Raw genomic sequence first — 21,589 nt, 5'->3', positions numbered from 1 at the left:
CTAGACTCCTTGCCATCCTACCCATCGCATTCTTCTTCTTCTACCTCCCTCTCAATCTGACCACCATTTTTCTCAGCGGCCTGTCCTCTTTCTTCCTCGCTTGGCTTGCCAATTTCAAGCTTGGGATTTCTCCTTCCAATGTCATCATTTATGTGAATATTTCTGTGAATAGGAGGGGAAGAAGATGATGAATAGTGTTCAATCATCTCCTCCTTCTTTTTTATTTTTTATTTTTTAAGATTTTAATTATAAAAAATAACAATTGTTTTTATTATTTAAATATTTTTTATTCACATAATAATATTTAATTAAATTTGTGGGACCCATTTATGTGCCACATCAGCACTTAACAGAAATTTTAACGGAATTGTGACGGAAGGACCACATTGATTTGCAACAGCCATTTCGAAGGATTACATTGATCGATTTTCAATTTCATGAACCATCTTGATTGGGTGGGTCAATTTCAAGGACCATTTGTGATGAAAACCCCTTAAAATATGGAAAATGTTTGTATTCTCTATGGGGGACTTATTTGTCTCCCTACTTATAATTAACGAATTTTTATATCCGAACATCATAATCGGAATTCTTCATTCTCTTTATCATCATCTAAAGATTATTTTTGCAAAAAAAAATCATTCAATTTGGAGATCGCTATAGTCATCCATACGTGTCCAATCAGTCAACGATTTTAGTAACAAGTAACATCTTCATGATGAACCGTCTATTTGTTTTATGTATATGAATGGGATAAAGATCTCCAAATTAAATAGCTTTTTGTATATAAAAATTGAGATGATGATAAAGAAAATGAACAATCCCAATTATGATGTTTTGTTGATGCACAAAATCGGAGATCTTGGAACAACGTAAATCCGACCGTGAATTTGCAAGAAAGTAAAGAACACAAGATGTATCGTGGTTCGCCCCAATGTTTGGGCTACGTCCACACTGATGTTGATTGTATTTCTCTGTGATTGTATGTATGGATTACAAGTATGAGGGGGAGTCCCCCAGAGAAAGAGAGAGTTTGAGAGAGTTTCTCTTTGGATGTAAGGTTTGTGGCTTATGTATGTGAGGATGAGCCCCCTTAATTGTGAGGGTGAAAAGGCCCTTTTATAGACTAAGGGCTCCTCCTCTTTTACATAAATCATGGGTTCAATGTCTGGAAGCCAAAGTAACGAGGCCCAATATAATATGGTACTAACAGTAGTCCCCCAAGTCTTCAGTCAAGAGTTGGCTGGAGGCTTGAAATTCAGTCCATGTGTGGGCCGAAGTAACTAGATGTCGTCTAGAACTGATACTCGATATGAGGCGGTACTCAATGTGAAATGATACTCAACTAGAAGTAGCACATGTTGCAAGGCTGCTCAACTTGTGGCTTATGTTGCCTTGGTTAGCTCGGCTTGTAGCGTTGAAAGTGAGGGAGTCCCTTTTATAAATTAAGGGCTCGCTCCTTAGTACATAAATGATGGGCTAAAGTTGAAGCTCGCGGCGAGGCGGATGCTCAACAGGCAGCGATGCTCTCTAATGATGGTGAGGGAGTCCATTTTATAGAATAAGGGCTCGCTCCTCAATACATAAGTGATGGGTTAGGAGTGATGCTCGCGGCGAAGCGGTTGCTCAACAGGCGGTAATGCTCTCTAATAGTGGTAAGGGAGTCATTTTTATAGAATAAGGGCTCGCTCCTCAATACATAAGTGATGGGTTAGGAGTGATGCTCGTGGTGAGGTGGTTGCTCAGCAGGCGCGATGCTCTCTAATGATGGTGAGGGAGTCCCTTTTATAGAATAAGGGCTCACTCTTCAATATATAAGTAATGGGCTAAGAATGATTCTCGCGGAGAGGCGGTTACTCAGCAGGTGGCGATGCTCTCTAATGATAGTGAGAGAGTCCATTTATAGAATAAGGGCTCACTCTTCAATACATAAGTGATGGTTGCTCTCTAATGAAAATGAAGGAGTCCCTTTTATAGAATAAGGGTTCGCTCCTCAATACATAAATAATGGTTGCTCTTTAATGAAAATGAGGGAGTCCTTTTTATAGAATAAGGGCTCGCTCCTCAATACATAAATAATGGGCTAAGTCCCCCAAGTATTTTTCATGGGGCCCAGTTGCGGAAGCCCAATATATGGTACATAGTGTAGTCCCCCAAGTCTTTAGTCAATAGAGTTTATTGGCTGGAGACTTCAAATTTAATCCATGTATGTGCCGAAGTGGCAGTTGTTCGGAGGCGGTCTTTGTATACCATGCACTGAATCTTTGTAGGTGAAGCTTTGAAAATGAAGCTTTGAAGCTGGAGCTTTTGTAAATGAAACTTCGAAGTTGGAGCTTCGTAAATGAAGCTTTTGAAGCTGGAGCTCTGTAAATGAAGCTTTCGAAGCTGATTGACATGAGTGATGCTCATGAATGTTGACATGAGTGATGCTCATAAATGTTGACATGAATGATGTTCATGAATGTTTATATATGATTGACATGAGTGATGCTCATGAATGTTTTTGTATGATTGACATGAGTGATGCTCATGTATAATTTTGGAGTACTGGATGTACTTTTGATCACCTGGTTGGTGATAATAGCAGCAGGCTGCCGAATAATTTTGGAGTACTAAGTGTACTTTTGATCACCTGGTTAGTGATAATAGCGGCAAGCTGCTGAATAATTTTGGAGTACTGGACGTACTTTTGATCACCTGGTTAGTGATAATAGAGGGCCTGGCTTTTTTGGGCATATAGGTCTTCGCCTTCCACATAATATTCCAGCCCATTATTTTGGGCTTGCCCTTTTTTTTTTATTACCTTCTGATGGGGTTATACAGATGTTTCCGAAAGATAAGAAAAATAAATCACATCATTCAAAAATAAATCCGACCCTCTGCTCAATGGGTCACGCCCATAATTCCCCTTTTTGCATGCCATCACCACCGCAATTATGTCTGCTTCTTTTTATCTTCTTTTGCTTTCTGCTTTTACTTTCTGCTTTTACTTTTTGCTTTTGCTTTTGCTTTTGTTTTTGCTTTCGGCCTGGTTGCTGCTGGGACCTTGTAGTGGGATGGCATGTGCTCTCGCAGAAGAAAGCCTCCATTTATTCCTTGTTTTTGCATGTGGGTGTTTATTCCTTGCTTTTGCAAATGGGTGTTTATTCCTTGAAGTTGCTTTTTTGGTGCACGTGGAAGCGCAGTCCTCAATTTTTCTCGAATGGTTATAGGATCTGATCCAGAGGTTACCTGTCAGCACCCAAGAAGCACACCCGTTAAAGTTAAGACCACCATGTCCAAGACAATTTTCAAAGGGCAGAGACCCTTTGCAATATTCCTAACGACAGCTGCTTCAGCTTCAATCTCATCTGGAGTAGCAGGAACAGGTGAAATATGATGCGAGGCATCAAACATACTAAAATGATATAAGCTCGAGTTCTGAAACCAGATCGCTTCATCAAAGTAAGGATCGAGTATAGGTTTGAGCGCCTTCATAATCCCGTAATCTTGTAGCAGAACACCTCCCCCCAAACAAAATTTCTAAACTTTAATGTGGATGACTTCACTTAAAGTCGGAAGCGAGTACTATGTGCTCAGATACAACACATTAGCATGAACATGAGGATTTACTGCCTTAAGTACAGGTGTTACAGATCCATCCCTGATAGTAAAAATATCAGAAAGTGACAGATACTGGGAGGTCGGGCCGCCGTGTTTGAGAAAAACTGGTCCGTGCTCAGCCAAATCCCGACCCATCTGATCGTACAGTGTGGACCTTCACTCCTTGTTCGAAATTACAGAATCGGAGGAAGAGGTGGAATTACGTGAGGAGTCGGAGTTCCGGAGAGCCATTTGGAAGAGAGAGTAGAAAGCAAGACGTAGAAGATCCAAATGAAAACTACGATCTTGGAGCGATTCATACTACCACGTCGTCGGCGCCACCATCCAATCCATCACCGCCATTTAGCCATCGCCATATCTCAACATTTACTTTCTCAGATATCGGTGGCACTGATGAGCTCCAACGCTTCAGACTTGTCAGGTGGCGGGTGTGCTTTCACGGCCGACAAGGACAAGCAGAAGGAGAAGGCCCGAGTCAGCCGCACATCCCTCATACTCTAGAACACCCACCACAACGACGTCGTCACTGTTCGTAAGCTCCTCGAGGAGGATTAATCCCTCGTCCACGCCCGCGACTACAACAACCGCACTCCGTTCCTTGTCGCCTCGCTCCACGGCTGGATCGACGTCGCCAAGTGCCTTATTGAGTATGGTGCCGATGTCAACGCCCAAGATCGCTAGAAGAACACTCATCTGGCTGATGCAGAAGGAGATAAGAACTGATGTTTCCGTTGTCTAAGAGTAGGGTTTGTGGGTGATAGGGTCAATTCCCATCTTGGAAAGCTTCTTTTTTAGCTTGGTGTTCCAGTAGTTTTTTACATCATTGTCTGTTCTTCCTGGTAGTGTTTTGCAATGAGAGACCACCTGCACTACATAAGCATGGAGTAAGAGAGAAAAAGAGGCTGTGATTGTGTTTCCATCGCTGCCGCCGTGACCGGGAGCTGGAGCGAGAGACATATGTTTTGCAGTGACTGTGCAGGTGTTTGGTTCTTCGATTTCTGTAGATTCACGGTGGAGTGTGGTGAGATCTCACGGTGGTGAGATGAAAAAATGAAAGAGAACCGACATAGCTTTTTGTGTCGATTCCCACAGACGGCGCCAAATGTTGATGCACAAAATCGAAGTTCTTGGAACAACGTAAATCCGACCGTGAATCTGCAAGAAAGTAAAGAACACAAGATGTATCGTGGTTCACCCCAATGTTTGGGCTACGTCCACACTGATGTTGATTGTATTTCTCTGTGATTGTATGTATGGATTACAAGTGTGAGGGGGAGTCCCTCAGAGAAAGAGAGAGTTTGAGAGAGTTTCTCTCTGGATGTAAGGCTTGTGGCTTCTGTATGTGAGGATGAGCCCCCTCAATTGTGAGGGTGATGAGGCCCTTTTATAGACTAAGGGCTCCTCCCCTTTTACATAAATCATGGGCTCAATGTCTGGAAGCCAAAGTAATGAGGCCCAATATAATATGGTACTAACATGTTTAAATGATAAGGGCTCGTCAATTATGAGTAGGAGATAAATAAGTCCCCACTAAGGACACAAGCATTATCCTTCAAATATTTTGATGTATATGTTGTTCGTCAACTACCTAAGATACATAACTTGCAGGTTTTCCGTTATTTTCTTGATTGAAAAACAAGAAAGCTAGTAATACAACGAATTCTAAGGCTTCATATGTTGAATGGAACCTCGGTCGTTAATTAGAAAAATGTGTATTGTTTTGGAAGCAATCATATTGGTCAAATTATAAGAATTGGTTTCTTATTTTAATATTGTGATTAGAGGTGAGCACGGTTCAGTTCGATGCGGTTTTGAGTGAAACCGAAACCAAAACCGAATTTTTTGCGGTTTGGTTCGGTGCGGTTTTGAAGCCAAAACCGAAATGAAACCAAACCATTTAGTTCAGTTCGGTGCGGTTTCAAACAGTTTCAGTTCGGTTTCAAACCATATAGATACAAAATGAAAAAAAAAAAAAATCTCTTTACCTTCCTCTCTCCCCCCTGAACAACATTAGTATTTTTAAGAAAAAAAATATACAATCTAAAACCTTATTTCAAACCATTTTCAAACATTTCCTAATGCAAAGTCAATGTGCATATTCAAGCCTTCAAAGGACTTTGCACCCCAGTAAGGCAGCAAATGCCTTCTCATTATGATAATATCACTCAAGGGCAGTAAATGCCTGTAGCTAATCTGCAACAAATAATAGTACTGTATTTTCTAAAGATAGTATGACATGGAAGAATTAAAATTAGAGAAACTGGATTGGTGAAATTACGAAACATGCCAGACAATACAGACCAACAGATGCAACATAAACAAAAAACTTGACCCCAACACCCTGAAGGCTGCTATCCCAAAGGGTTTTTGCCATAGTTGTAGAAGGTATAAGTTATAACTCTATATAAGTCACACACACAAAATATTATACAAATACAAAATAAAGCATGCACACCCTAATTTAACCGACACGAATTGCATTCCTTTGCCCTTGATTACACACCCTAAACATATCAGACAAAGTCTACAAGTTTTAGAAAAGGCCTAACCGAATCAAATACACAAAATAACAATTAAACAAATTGATACACTTCAATCATGTTTTTTTTAATACTTGTGGCGCGGTTTTCAAAAGTCAAAACCAAAACCAAACTGTTTCTCTACATTGCGGTTCGGTTTCAAACCGAAACCGTTTCAAAATCGCAAAATCAAACCGTTTGGTATGGTTCGATTTGGTTCGTGTTTCAGTTTCGGTTTTCGGTTCCAAGTGTCCACCCCTAATTGTGATGGGTAGTAATTAGTTATGGACTTCATTAGGAAACGAGTCTTTCTCTGCCTAAAATAGCGCACATACCTGCCTAATGTGGACACTAATGAAAAAACATGTATTAGAGTTTTAACGTGCAAGCAAGGCTAGAGAGAGAAACCTAATTTTCTCCACGTTGACGACTCGTCTACAGATCATTCAAGATAGAGATTGTAGATGACATTTGACGTCTAGTTATCGAGATGTGTAATTTACGTATTCTGTAATAATCGATTGTGAAAATGATAGAATTCAAGTTCTTCGCTCAAGGATTGAGTCTTTTACATTTACCCAATTTATAAGTTTACAGATACAACCGGTGCAGGTTTGCCCTTGATTAGTCTTTAAACAAGAATGGGATTTGTGAAGTCTTGTCACATTATTCTAGCTCTGGATCGAATATATATTTTGACGAAGCTTCTGACCCTTGTCGGCGACACCTTCCAGCTGCCTCTTGATGTCTTACTGTAGTTTTTCTTTATTGACGTTTATCCTCGAGTTGTTAACCAGCACCGAAAAAACAAAGAAAAACTCTAAGAAGATACGAATCTCTTGATGTCTTTCTTTATAGTTGCCCACGTAGCCAACTAATAAGTTACCTCTCCTCAGTCTTTAGACCTTTTGGTGGTTTTGCTAAAATTTCTAAATCTATGATACGAAAACTACTTATCATCCGACAGAATATGAAGTTCCAACAAATCCAATCCTAGGTATCACTTTTTGGGTATATTTTAAGCCTTTAAGTGATGAAAAAGTTGAAGAAGGCAAGGGAGGATTGGGATGGGTTTGTTGGTACCTTAAGGAAGAAGGTGAAATTCATGCATGTTTTATCCTTTCTAGCTTATATATGCACGTTGATTACGGAATATCAGGCTTTGCTTCTTGCAATTTATCTTTTCAGTCAAACATTTTCTTTGTTGAAATTAACTAGCAACATTTTTTATTTGATTTTGATGAGTGCCATCAAACTTGCGTGTCTTCAGCTAAAGCGTCGATTTAATTACATCCGCAAAAGTAAAATAATAAAGAGTTTGTAACAACATATATAATAAGCTAATTCCTCCCAAAAAAAGGGTTAGTCCATATCATCACCGAGAGCAGTCTTAATGAAAATTTATATACCACTCATGTAAGTGACAAAGGAACCCTTGGCATATGCCGACAGGTGATACCCTTTATCTAAATGGTCAAACTTTTGCTACACTAATTATAGATTTGATGTCACTTAGTATTACGGTCTAATGATATTCTTAGTCATTTGTAAATGAGAATTTTTAGGCTCGAATTTTATGGATGACAAATCACAACTAATTTATTCTCGCACCCCTTAATGTATATATATAATTATATAACACAAATTAAAAATTATGCAAGTGATACACTAGAAAATGCAATCCAAAACCTATAATTTGAAAAGTATTTATGCGAATGCCAACTATTCTAAGTTACCATTTATTGGGTTTTTTGTTTCTTAAACAAAAAAAATTCTTTTATATTTTACTGTCTTAAAGCAATAACTTAAGTTCAGAATGTCAGGGAGGATTAGGATGGGTTTGTTGGATAGCAAGGGATTACTTTCATTCTCTTTCACTATATTACATGATGAGCAAACACGAAACAACATGTAGATAGCAACTTCGTGCTCGTTTGAATGATGAAGTCATTCAATTGATGCATATACTAATACAGTATTTAGAACTTCATTTTGGACTTGCATTTAGAATCAATAGTCTTGGTTAGGATGGAACACGAGATGTCACACGTGCTTAAAGCCGTCGCGTGGAACTTCAAGAAATTGAGTACACTCACTCTCCCATGTAAACTAGCAATTGAGGTCATGTTCAAGCTCCCACTGGCCACATCTGACATGAAATTTGGGTTCGACAGTAAGGTCTCCCCCATAAGATCCACCGAGGTGGTCATGTTAACCTTGCCTCTTGCAGGCACAAAATCTGCCTGGATTGGAACTTCGGCCACAATGCTGTCACGGTACTGAACATAAGCCGTGGCATTCTTGTACTTGAAGCTCCCAATACGGTTCCTGTTTTCTATTGTAATAAGCATGTTCAATGTGACATTTAGAGTCGCACTTGGGAAGAGTGAAAACTGAATGTTTTGAACGCCAACAGGCTTGGCATCGATTATGGGTTGTTTAGGCTTCAGGATGGTAAGTGAAAGAGTTGTGAGGATGATGATCACAATGACTAGGAAAATTGCTGTTGCACCACAGCAGACTTTGAGGCCTCTGCGCGACCGTTTGTCCGTTTCCATGCTTGGTTTATGAGAAAATGGAGGCTTACTATAAGCTTAGAGTACCGGCTTAATTTAGATTGCTGTCAGGTAATGGTGATTAAAAGCAATGGAAATCATAATAGTGATTAAGATCATATATATAGGAGGTAAAAATACAGAAGGGTTTGTGTTAATGTTCTTGTTTAGATGTTGGATTTTGTTTGCTTTGTAGGAAATGAAAGATGAATGCTTAATCTGGTTCACTGAGACTGTGACAAGAGAGGAGTTTTTCAATCAAAAGTTTGAAAGCTGTATAGGAGGCCTATAAATTGAAGTCATAGTAGAAGACGTTATAGATTTCAATGCTCGACATACTTATGATAAAAAATAAAATTAAAACTAAAAACATTGTTTAATTTGGGCCAGGCTTTATATGATTTCAAAACCTAGGAATTTTATTTGAAACCAACCAAGCCCAAACCCAAAATAAATTTAAAATAAGGAACTTTAACAAAAGTTTACGATACTGTTTATTTTAACGAAAAATCATATTTTTACACTAAAATATCAATCCTAATACTATTCACTTTACCCTTTATCTTGTGCTTATCATTCATATTCAAAGTTTTCAAGCTATTTTCATTAATTTTCCTTTGAAAATATAGCCTTCCCCGTGGGATTAGGAGTTGGTGGGACAATCTAATAGCAACTATAATTCATAGAGACGTTTTCAGTTGGACTTTAACTGCAAATCATTGTCAAAATGTAAGAGACTAAAACTTCTAAAACGGAATGTTATTGCACTATAGGTGTCTGTTGTCGGCAGAGAGCAACCTTTGAAGATAACTAAAAATAGTTATTTTAATTTTATGTGATGGTAGAATACACGTAATATGAATAGAAGTAAAAAATAAATAAAAATAAAAAATAGGTGAGAAGATTATCAAAAGCTTGTTTGGATGTGCTTTTAAAATGACTGAAAGTGCTTTTAGAGAAAATGTTTTTTGATTCCAAAATCACTTAAAGTGATTTTTACAAGAAGCACCAGTTATGTGCTCATTCCAAGAAGCACTTTACGTGCTTTTCCAGAATTTACTTACATTTTTACTAAGGATTGGTTCCAAAAACATTTTCACCAAAAGTACTTTTAGTCATTTTAAAAGTACATTCAAACGAGCTCTAACACTTTTCTCTTTATTTTGATTTGGCTTTTTAGCCAAAATGATCCATGAGATTTGCATAACCCCTTACTTTAGTCGCTGAGATTTCAAATCAATATAAGTGGTCCCTAAGATTGTCTATCATCCATCATTTTGGTCCTTCCGTTAAAACTCCGTTAAGTGTCATGGAGCTGTTAGCCGGAAGTTTAGGCAATTTTTAAAGTTTCGTAACTCAATCGTTTATTAACCAAATTCGACCCATAATATATCAAAATGAAGATAGGAAAGTGTAGAAAAAGATTATACCTATTTGGAAGCCCAATGGTTGCCAGAGTTGGTTAGAAAATAGCCTCAAAGTTGACTGGTTTGAGGGAAAACTGAAAAATTCGCCGGAAACTGAGTAAACTTTAAACGTTCATAACTTCTTCAATACTCAACGAAATCAAATGATTTAAAAATAAAAATCATACTTCTCAATGAGACGAAGAGATTGTTACCTCTTTTGACGGCTAACTCGCCGTGTTTTGGCAAAAACAAATGGCTCGAAAGTGGCTAACTCGAGACCAAGACAGCCAATTTCGAGCCGTTTTCCGGCCAAACCATTCTATTCATCTCGTCGAGAAGTATGATTTTCGTTTTAAATCACTTGATTTCGTTGAGTATTGAAGAAGTTATGAACGTTTAAAATTTACCCAGTTTCCGGCAAGTTTTCTAGTTTTCCCTCGGACCAGTCAACTTTGAGGATATTTTCCGACCATCTCCGGCAACCATTGGGCTTCTAAATATGTATAATCTTATTCTACACTTTCCTATCTTTATTTTGATATATTATGGGTCGAATTTGGTTAAGAAACAATTGAGTTAGGAAGCTTTGAAAATTGCCAAACTTCCGACCAAGAGCTCCAGGACACTTAACGGAGTTTTTAACGGAATGACCAAAATGATAGATGATGGACAATCTCAAGGATCACTTCTATTGATTTGAAATCCCAAGAACCAAAGTAAGAAGTTATACAAATCTCATATACCATTTTGGCTAAAAAAACCTTTTGATTTTCTTAAATTTTTAGAACCTATCTGTTGTCAGAAGAGACCTACCTCCGAAGATCTCACAGCTCACCAACACAAACAACGTAATAGTACTCAAAATAATAATAAGAAAAACAACGTAAAATATTGCTAAAACCGTATTAAAATTTGTATGTAACGCCCCTTTCCGCGTAAGCAACTAAGCGGGTAGGCTATTATTTGTTGGATAATATTAATAAGATTAAAATTTTAAATTAAATTTAAAAATTAAATAATATATCATTTATAATAAACAAACATATTAATCAACATTTAATTAATAATTTAATCACCTCCGGTTACCCATTATTTGCCTGTCTGCCACTTCTATTTTGCCTCTTCCATTTCCGTTTGTTTTTTCATCTTTCGCCGGCCAACCAACAAAGCCAACGACTTCATCACTCTTCCTACAGCTCTCTCCCTCCCCACCATCTCCCATCTTTACTCTCTCTCCTCTCTCTCTCTCCCTCTCTCTCTTCTTCCGGCCATCTGATCTTGTACAAGATGAACGACCTGCTTACGGTAATTGGGTTTTCAATACATTTTGATTAAATTGTTTGGTGGCTGTTTTTGGAGTGACAGTTTAGTTTGCAGTCGATTGGAATTGTAATTCAGTTGTACAAGCTAGTAAATTTGATAAATGTTCTGAATTTGGGGTTTTTGTGCTTTGCTTTAGAACAAGGTTGATGCTTTTTGGATTGGATTGGTACCCTTTTACTTGTGATTGACTAATGACTGCCTCACAATCTTTATCGGAGAATTTTATATGAATTTAAGTTTCTAGAGAATACCCACTTGTAATTTGAGACGAATTTTCAAATAGATGGATCAGAGATCTCATCAAATTTGAGTTTGACTGACTGAAAGGGGAAATTCTATGAAGAAAAACAAAATAGAGTCTTAGAACTTTTCAGCATAGATTTATTCGAATTCTCAATTTGACTGGTCCATATTATCCAACGGTCCCGAAAAATCGGAAGTCTTCGATGTTTGATTGTGTTGTTCTGAAGTTTTCTTAGCTACTAAACCAGAGACTTTGCTGAATTCTATCACAAATACCTTATTTTCATTGCTCTTTTTGTTTAATTTATTTGACCATAATGATATCAGTGAGATCAGATGTTTTGTCAATAAGTACGAATGACGTAAAACCCTTCTTCACCTGAATTTCTAAGTAGGTTGAATTGAATTTGTGGTTAACTGAGTGGGTAATGTGTAACATTTTTTGCATCTTCCTTTGAATCATTAAAGGAAAATTGATGATTTATTTCATCCTGTTGTAAACAGTGCTTATATTGTGAAATAATGATGCTTTAGGATTCATTTGTTGCTGAACCAAGGGCTCAAACTTCTGGAACAGATGATATCGAAATGGGAAGGCCAGTGCCACATAGCTATTCCGATGCGGGGATGGATGCTTTCAATAAGCAGGTCTTTTCTATCACAAAGTTGCATTTGGTTGCAGACTGCTATGTAAATTGGAAATGCAACCAATTTAATCTATTTGGGATTTGTGCAAAATTATTTTCTTAAGATAAAAAGAAGAAAGAAATCCCTAATCTAACACATGCATTATGTTTCTTCTTAATCATTAGTTATTGGTTTATATGGAGTTTGCTTTTTTGTTTACTTTTCTTTTCATTTTCGTCAACACTTCATCAGTTGCTTTCTCCTGATCTCTTTTTTTTTTTTTGCTGAATTTAGATACAAGAGGTTGAGAAACAGGTGGATAAGCTCTCCGGGCTTCTTAAAAAACTTAAGGTATGCTATTGCATACGTGCCATACATAGCTGTGGTTGAATTTTGTTTGGACATGCTTCTACATTTTAATTTTTCTGGAATTGGGGTCTGATTTATATGAATTTGATTGGCTACTGAGTGAATGTTTCTGGTCGAGGATGTATTTTAGTAGTTAACTAGAATGCTGTGGAACTTTTTTATATAGGATGCAAATGAGGAGTCGAAATCTGTTACAAAAGCATCTGCCATGAAAGGTATAAGCTATTTTCCAACTCAGTCATAGTTTCAGTAGCTTGTACCTTAAACGAAATTTCATCAGTATTATTGTTCTACATAATATTAACGTAAATCAGCTTATAGTTGGCATGAATTCATTTGCTGGAACAAAAAGTTAACTGTAAAAGTGATTTTTTTTAAGAAGAATTGGCAATTGTTTGGAACTTGCCAATTGTTCAGCATGGATTCATGGTGCATTATGCTTTCTGATTTTGTTATTCTCTGCTCTGTTTGCAATACTCTAAGACCATTATCCTTTCTCAGGAATAAAAAAGCGGATGGAAAAAGATATTGATGAAGTAGGAAAGATTGCACGTGGTGTCAAAGCGAAACTAGAAGCAATAAGCAAAGATGTAATACTTTTATAATTCTTCTTTGATCAACCAACTTTGTCTAGTATCAGTCAGCTGTTTTTGGTTTTCCTATTGACTGCCCTTATCCTTTCCCCAGAACTTAGCCAACCGACAAAAGCCTGGATGTGAGAAGGGAACAGGTGTTGATAGATCACGGATGAACATGACAAAGTTAGTAGAGAATGTTTTTAGAGTATTTAATTCTGTATGTTGGGCTGATGGTCTAGCAAATTGACTTATAACCTACTTTTCTGTTTGGCAGTTCGTTGACAAAAAAGTTTAGGGAGATAATGATCGAGTTTCAGGTATGTGTATATAAATTCTGCTTGTTACCCTTGGACTCATTTCTCTCCAACACTTTTTTCGCCCAATAATGTTTTATATTTCAGACCCTTAGACAACGAATCCAAGATGAATATCGTGAGGTTGTGGAGAGAAGAGTCATTACAGGTTAGCATGCCTTTTCAACACAAACAAGTAGAACTTACAAACTACATATTAAGACAATGTGTTATAGTGCTATCTTCATATTCATTATTGGGTGATCATATGATTCATATCTTTACTCATTACACTTGCAGTTACGGGAACCAGACCAGATGAAGAGGTGAGCGGGTTTCTGATTACTGAATTTGAGCTTCAGATTATATTATTTTGAATGTGTTCCTAACCCGCCTAATATGTTGACTGTATTAGACAATTGACAACCTGATAGAAACTGGAAATAGTGAGCAAATATTCCAAAAGGCAGTTCAAGAACAGGGACGAGGACAGGTATACTTCTTTTGAGTTTTGTTACATCTGATTTTGAGATTTCCCTTCCACTTTGGAAAAATTTGTGAGAATTAAATCAGGTACTCTGATTACAGGTACTAAATACGGTGGAAGAAATTCAAGAGAGGCATGACGCCGTGAAGGAAATTGAGAAAAAGCTTCTTGACTTGCATCAGGTATGTTTGCCGTAGCATGAGGTTTGGTGCGTCTACCTGAGAAACTAACCTTTCTAATATGATTTTGTTTTAAATTTTCAGATCTACCTCGATATGGCAGTCTTGGTCGATGCTCAAGGAGAGGTTTTAGACAATATCGAAACTCAGGTTTAATTCTACTTTTGCATCCTTGAACATATGTTCGGTCATGCATATAAGTTAGCTGCATGTGTAATTGCGTATTCCTTTGTGTTGTGTTGTGTTGTGTGTTGATGGGAATCTTATCCAGGTTACAAATGCAGTCGATCATGTTCAATCTGGGAACACTGCACTTCAAAAAGCAAAGAAACTCCAGAAGAACTCCCGAAAATGGATGTGCATAGCAATCATTATTCTATTAATAATAGTAGCTATAATAGTCGTTAGCGTCCTCAAACCATGGAAAAGTGGCTAAGGGTGCTTGAGTTTGCCCTTGTCTCTTCACCGTGTAATATAGACGGGTTGGCTGGGAGGTTAATTTTTTGGTTTCACGTCTGTGAGGACCGGGAGAGTGTCTTTACTTCTTCGGTTGCGATTTTTTCGGTGTGCTTTCTTCTTCTTTCTTGGCTATAAGTGTTTTATCTTATGTGTATTTTTGGAAACTTTGGTTTATTGATGGTGGTGTGTCTGCATTTCAGACTACGAATTGAAAACGATTGTAAATTTGTCCTTCGGCAAAGCATTATAATTTCGTTGCAGTATTTGACGCTTTCTCATTGAAAATATTCACTCTTTGTTTCTTTACATTTTCAAATGTTTGGACAAATAGTAGGCATGCTGAATAAAAACATATAATAAGTATAAAAAGAAAGGTTATTTTTCCTCACGTAACATATTAAAAAATGGATTTTTTTTTTCAATAATGTTATAATATTTTAGAATTAGAATTTGATCTAATCTATCTTTAAGCAAGTTTTAATATTAATAATCTCGTCTTTAACTAAGTTTTTATGTTAATAATCTATCTTACAAGCAATTTCTAAACTTGTTTTTATATTTTTTTTATGTCATCTTATTAAGAGAGAGATTAAATTGTGCATGTATTTATATTATATGCCAATTTGTCACTTTCCATTTCATCCCTTTCGTGAATCAAAACCAAAAATTGATTAGATATGATTATTCTTCAAGAAGGTTGTAGGTAAACCCTTTGTCTCCTAGTCTTTTGCAAAAATGGCCTCCCTTTTCTTTTGGTGGGTGATGAAGTTAATGGAAATGGGTTCCATGCCTAGTTGTCACCACCTCTAAAATTGCAATCGAATCCACGCAGCCTAAAACTGTGCAAGGTGACATCTTGATGTCTTTTGGTGGGGGGTTGGTGTGTGCAAGGTGACATCTTGATTTCTTTTCTTTTTTTTGGGGGCCGGGGGATGATATTTTTGTTTTTGTATGAGTCGATTTTCTTATTGCGTGCATTTAGGTTTCATTACGAAATAGTGAGACTTACTATCCATCGTGCATGTTGTGAGAGAAATTATACATAACTCGTGAATTCAGTTTTTTTTTTTTTTTTCAAGTTCTAGCCTAAGCCTTGTCTATTATACCTTTAACACAACAATTGATATTCTCCATTTTTTTTTCTCTCATGCTAAGATTCCAATTCAAGAGAGATTTTCAATGTGTTCGGAACACGGGGAGGTATGCTATGTTATTATAAGAGTGGAGGAAAAAAAAATTCAAGTGCCCCTTCACTTATAAAATGACATATGGTATATGTGTCTGTGTTCCGAGTACATTGAAAAATCTCTCTCAATGCAGCTAGTAGTGCAATCTGATTATACATATAATGATTAAAGTTTTTTAGGGTGGTTCTACTTCTGTGGTTATTGAAATTGGGTATGATTATACCATAAGGTTTCAAACTAAAATTACTACTCATTATTTAATTTATATTTGTGCTTATGTGAGTTGAGCTAACACAGTGAAGATTTTTGCATATGCATATGGTTGAACACGTACATGCATATATATATATATATATTCATACTAATGTTTTTTACTCGAAAATCTAACATGTTACGTTGTCAATTTATCATGCCCACATCTTTATACATAATTTTACTTTATTTATTGTTTTTATTGATTGTGTAACAAGATACCTTAAAACCCTCTTACATTATTTTAGTTTACTTAATTAGTTGTTGTTCTTGATTGTGTAACAAGATACCTTAGACGCTCTTGTTCATTTATGACATTAGTTGAACTTTAGGAATTGGTTATGCATTGGTAACTTGGGTTGACTTGGCTTGGGCTCATAATTAACCAACATTTGTTATTAGAACTTTGTATCAACATAAAATTTGGTTTGGGCTCTTTTACCAGTTTGTTCATGTCATGTTTGGTTGCCTTTCATGTAACAAGTCTAACTCAATCATCATCATTGGGGTTTGGTTGTATAGTACATACACTTATAAATACTATTATCATAGCCTATTGAGCGGTGTAGAACCACTCCAAGGACTTACTACACCATCTGGTTGGTTTAATATATTAGATGGTGGCTTGTTTGTAAATGTTCGTACTTAATTCACACTTGTACTCTAAAAGATTATATCAAGTCCGATTAGTACAAACATGTAGTCAATGAGACCTAGAAATACAATTGAACAAAATTCATTTGGCTTAGAGCCTTAGACTAATGGAAAACGCATGTGTTTTGTTTATGGGTGTAATATGGAAACATGCATGCTGAGTTGGTATTATTTGTTTTTGGTACACAGGTGACAAATGCAGTGGATCATGTACAATCAGGGAATGTTGCCCTACAAACTGCAAAGAGCTTGCAAAAGAAGTCAAGAAAATGCATGATGATTTCCATAATCTTGCTCTTGATTATTGCATTGATCATCGTACTCTCTATTCTCAAGCCATGGAAGAAGTAATTACCACTGCATGCAAGGTTGACAATCTTATCTTCCATTAATCACATACATCTCACTGTATGTTATCATACTTATAATAATTACAAGTGCAAGGCTGTCAAATGTTTAAAAAAGTTAACTGACTTCCTAAAATACATGTACGACACACTTTGAACGGTCTTGTAAAGTGCCATGTATGTGTCTGTGTCGGGCACTTCATATCCTAAAAAATTGAAGTGTATGTGCAACATAATGCACGATAGACAATTATAAGTAAATTATGAGAAATAAAGAACAAAAGATTCATTAATTTTTTTTTTGCTCAGCATGTCTCATAAGCCATCTATTTCGAGGAATTAGGGTTTATGCAAAAACTTCAACAAAGAGAATGAGGAAACATAGCGTTAAATAGGAAATCGAATGATATATTTCTAACATAGGGAAGAATATCGCATAATACATTACACAAGAACAATTTTGGTCCTCGCATTTGAGACTAATAAAAGTACACTAGAATGCACTAGCCACTAGGTAACAAAAACAAAAAAGTATACCCAGAAAGGCCAATCACGTGCATTATATACTATTGCAGCACATTATTCTACACCAGTCCCCACAATATATGAGCCGGATAATGTCCCAAAGTACTCTAGACCAAACTCCATTCAAGTGCTTCTCTCTCTTTTTTCTCTTACATTCTTGCCTTGGCAATCACAACATTGCCTTCACTCAGATCAGTAATTCCTGGCCTGGTCCATGATTCTTTGAATTGCTCTTCAGTCACTCCTGAAAAAGTAAAATGAAACATACAAGTTACCAATAACATTTTCAAGTGTACTAAGAGAATTTGAATATAGGATAGATGCAGGTTAGTCAGTTGGTTAGGGAAGTAAGTACGGCTAGGTTAATTAATATATATGTCCCATTGCAGTGGAATTTGAATTTGCATGTCCGGGTAGGGCAGTGTGCACACCCATGCTTTGTAGTTCGAATCCATCTTCTCATGAATTAGGATAGTATATAATTAGAAAACTAGAAACTAGAATGACTTGCCTTTGCCCATAGCAGCAGTGGAGGAAATGCCTCCCTGGACAGTCTTGAGGTACCTATCATAGAAATTAGCACCAGACCACTTCTGATGAGCAAGTGTGTCAACTCCATTGTTCCTCTCCTCCCTCTGGATCCTTTCAACATAAGCCAGCATTCCCCTCCTCGCATAGTCCCTCGCAAAAGTATCAACCACAAGCGCATCTGCATGGAAACCGGCCAGTGTAATAAATTGCCAGCAGTAGCCAAGCTTGGCAATCCTAGGAATAAAGTCCATCATTTGCTGATCATTCATCCCAGATGCATCCCAGTTGAAAGATGGTGAAAGATTATAAGCTAACATGATTTCAGGCTGCTTATTCTTCACCCCCTCAGCAAATTGGGTGCACTCAACCATATTGGGGCTCGAAGTCTCCATCCAAATAATGTCAGCGTGGTCAGCAAAAGCCCATCCACGCACGACAGCTGCCATCACAGACCCTTTGAACCTGTAGAACCCTTCTCTTGTTCTAGGCAAGTCCCAGTCCCAGAAAAGGTTCTTAAGCCCCAACTTCTCAGCGATTTCGCGCCCTTGCTCATTTGACAAACACTTTTCAGGACTAGAATAGCTCATCCATTCACTCAATCTCCTCCTTTTTTCATGTTCGCCAAGGTTCATGGCCTTGATTGCATCAGTGACACATTCTGAAAATGTCTTCAGCTGTGCCATTGAAGTCCAGTTGTCCTCGAGGGCCTGCAGCTCAGCTCCTGTTTTGCCAGCGGCCATTGCTTCAGCCAAAAGGGTAGCCAAGCTCTTCCCTCTAAGATTTTGGTTCGAAGCCCCCAATATAAACTGATGATCCCTAGTGTCCACATTGGTCTGGATCAATGTAGCTGCAACCGCATCGGTTCTAGCCACCAATACAGTCTCAGTTCCCATAACATCAAATTGTAGCCTTGCAGCCACAAGTCTTTTAATATGTTCACTAACAGCAACAAGCACTTTCCCAGCCATGTGACCACATTTTTTTGTCACAGATGACTGGTCCTCAATGTGAACACCAGCAGCGCCTCGCTCCACGAAAAGCTTGCAAAGCTTAACAGTCGCCGTGGTGCCACCAAAACCAGTGTCACCATCAGCAACGATTGGCTTCAAGTAATCAACATAAGGGGTTCTAGCCCTCTCCTCCCGGCTCATGCTCATCCTTGCCTCCTTTTGCTTGCGGTCATGGTATTGTTGAGCGAAAAACAAATGCTCCACCTTGTTTGGGACCGTGTCATAAGGGTAGTCAGCAAGGTCGGGACCAGGCTCATTGGTGCTGGTGTGTGTGGACGAACATTGCCAACCAGAGACGTAAATTGTGTCCAAGTGCTTGGCCATCATGGTGACCTGGACGGGGTCTAGGGCACCAAAAGTCCTTGAGGATGTGCCATTGGCTTGGTGAATTTTGAGAGTTCTCCACAGCTTTTTGGCCATTTCATTTGAGCCATAGCTTTGTCTTAGGGTGCCTCTTAGCGCCACAACGTCTCTAGCTGAGTATGGTCGTTTTGTGAGCTTGAACCTTTCTGAGCCCCACCATGCATGCACCTCCGCGACTTCTGCCTCAAACCTTCCTTCTTCTTCCATTATCTGTATACACAATTCTCACTAGTTACGAACATGTGGAAAACCAATTTGCGTGCCTAATTTTTTAGCTCATTTAAATTGGAAATTCATTTATTTTTTTATTCCAATATCTAGACTTAATGCTAACCAAAATTTTATCGAGGTACGGTTCTTCAAAACAACAACAGCATACATAACCATTATAAAGAGAAATGTAAATTTAGGACATAATTTAGGCTATGCTTTTTACTTATTAGCAAATTTATCAACTTTAAGTGTGCTAAGCTCCTCCTTGACCAAATGAACCCCTATATCTTTAATTCAACTGGCAACAATTCCTTGTAGACTAACTGTGACTGGGGGATTCAAGTGTTGCAATTTAATTGCGTCTCTTTTTTAATCACATTGACTCTGATTAAAAGGTCTAGCTCTCGGCGCAGTAGAAAAGGTGTGAGACCTTCGAACAATAATAGGTCTCACACCTAGAACCTGTTACTGTGAGAGCTCATTACACGACCTCAAGATCGAAGTTTGTTTGGTGATGAGGGCTACAAAACTTACATATATAAACCATGAATCAACACAGAAAAACTAGGCAAAACCAAGGACATGAAACCGAATATATAAGCGTTTTAACACCATTATAATGTACTACAGAAATAGCTCAAACTTAGAAAATTCCTAGTAGAGACTCACTAGCAAAGACAACTATTAGAAAATTGGAGGAAATGAAATGGGAGGAAGGCTGTTGAAGGCTTACCATTGAAGGCACTGAGTAAGATGCAGCCATGGCTAGAACTTGTTTTGGTATATGAGCTTTGTTAAACAACTACTAGGAGGAGTTGAGGAACCTCCTCCAAAGTCCCCTACATATATAACGCCAGTGGGGAGGTAAGAATTCTTGTGACATTGATAAAACTCTACCCTTGCGGATAAGAAAGAAACAAAATTCAAGAAATTTCCACTGTGCTTTCTCAAAATTAATTTCAAATTTTTATAAATTGTAATAAATAGATTCATTGTTATCTTGCAGAAAAGGAGCGAAACTTGTCCCATGGGAGCAGCATTTGCAGGCACGTAGGGTGATGGCATGCACTTCTCTAACTATCCTGTATCACCATGCATAATTGTCTTGTTCTTCCAATTTGGAAATGATATCACGATTTTTAATTATTTCAGATTATGAATAACTGATTCTGTTTTTCTGTTTTATATTATTATTGTTTTGTTATCCAACTGCCTCAGATGTGCCTAGGCCACACTTAATTAATCTCCAGTTTGCTTTCTGGTTTCTACCGATCAACTATGTTAGCTAGCGCTAGCTATATATTCATGCCTGCTTACTATGCTCATCCACTAGCCACTATATAAAATGGTATTAATGGGCTGAATGGTTCCTCTATTCATGGTAAACAACTTGAGAAGCTAGGACTAGGAGTAACTATAATTTCCAAATAAACAAAATCACAATGATCATGGTATAGGTGTTTATCATTTATGATGATGTACATTGTTGGTTCGTTTAGGAAAGGGATCATCTCTGGATCCCTTCCATCAAATCCACCCAATCATCTAATCTGGATCCTTGAAATTTGATTAAACGGCTACAAACATGAGGCTTTTTAAAAAGTTATAATAACTTTAGCCGTTTGATCAAATTTCAAGGGTCCAGATTAGATGATTTGGTGGATTTGATGGAAGGAATCCAGAGAGGATCCCTTTCCGTTCGTTTCTTGTAATCTTGTTAAAAAAAAAAAAAAAATTGTTTAACATGAAGTTGATAAGATTCGTGATTTATTTATTTAAAAAAAAGCTATTCTTAATTAGTTGCATGTGAATGCGATGAGATTGAGTCGAACATTTGTCACATTCATCCTCCAGTAAAAGTGA

The 21,589-nt window shown here is 37.5% G+C and overlaps 2 protein-coding genes across 2 annotated transcripts; one reads left to right on the top strand and one right to left on the bottom strand.

The window, feature by feature from the left end:
- The first annotated feature begins 11,174 nt into the window (after nt 1-11,174).
- LOC126612261 (syntaxin-132-like) lies at nt 11,175-14,907 on the top strand. Its single transcript, XM_050280641.1, has 13 exons — nt 11,175-11,391; nt 12,187-12,300; nt 12,574-12,630; nt 12,815-12,863; nt 13,150-13,238; nt 13,336-13,409; nt 13,501-13,543; nt 13,628-13,688; nt 13,820-13,845; nt 13,935-14,012; nt 14,108-14,188; nt 14,270-14,335; nt 14,457-14,907. The coding sequence occupies exons 1-13, from the start codon at nt 11,374-11,376 to the stop codon at nt 14,619-14,621; spliced, it is 921 nt and encodes a 306-aa protein (XP_050136598.1). The 5' UTR covers nt 11,175-11,373; the 3' UTR covers nt 14,622-14,907.
- Nucleotides 14,908-17,471: 2,564 nt separating this feature from the next.
- On the bottom strand, nt 17,472-20,546 carry LOC126612259 (isocitrate lyase-like). The gene is made up of 3 exons (XM_050280640.1): nt 20,460-20,546; nt 18,121-19,723; nt 17,472-17,853 (listed from the first exon to the last, which is right to left on the bottom strand). The coding sequence occupies exons 1-3, from the start codon at nt 20,487-20,489 to the stop codon at nt 17,759-17,761; spliced, it is 1,728 nt and encodes a 575-aa protein (XP_050136597.1). The 5' UTR covers nt 20,490-20,546; the 3' UTR covers nt 17,472-17,758.
- Nucleotides 20,547-21,589: the final 1,043 nt, after the last annotated feature.

The sequence above is a fragment of the Malus sylvestris genome, chromosome 17 (genome assembly GCF_916048215.2).
Source record: "Malus sylvestris chromosome 17, drMalSylv7.2, whole genome shotgun sequence".
Taxonomy (NCBI): domain Eukaryota; kingdom Viridiplantae; phylum Streptophyta; class Magnoliopsida; order Rosales; family Rosaceae; genus Malus; species Malus sylvestris.
This window is presented reverse-complemented; position numbering and strand designations above follow the sequence as displayed.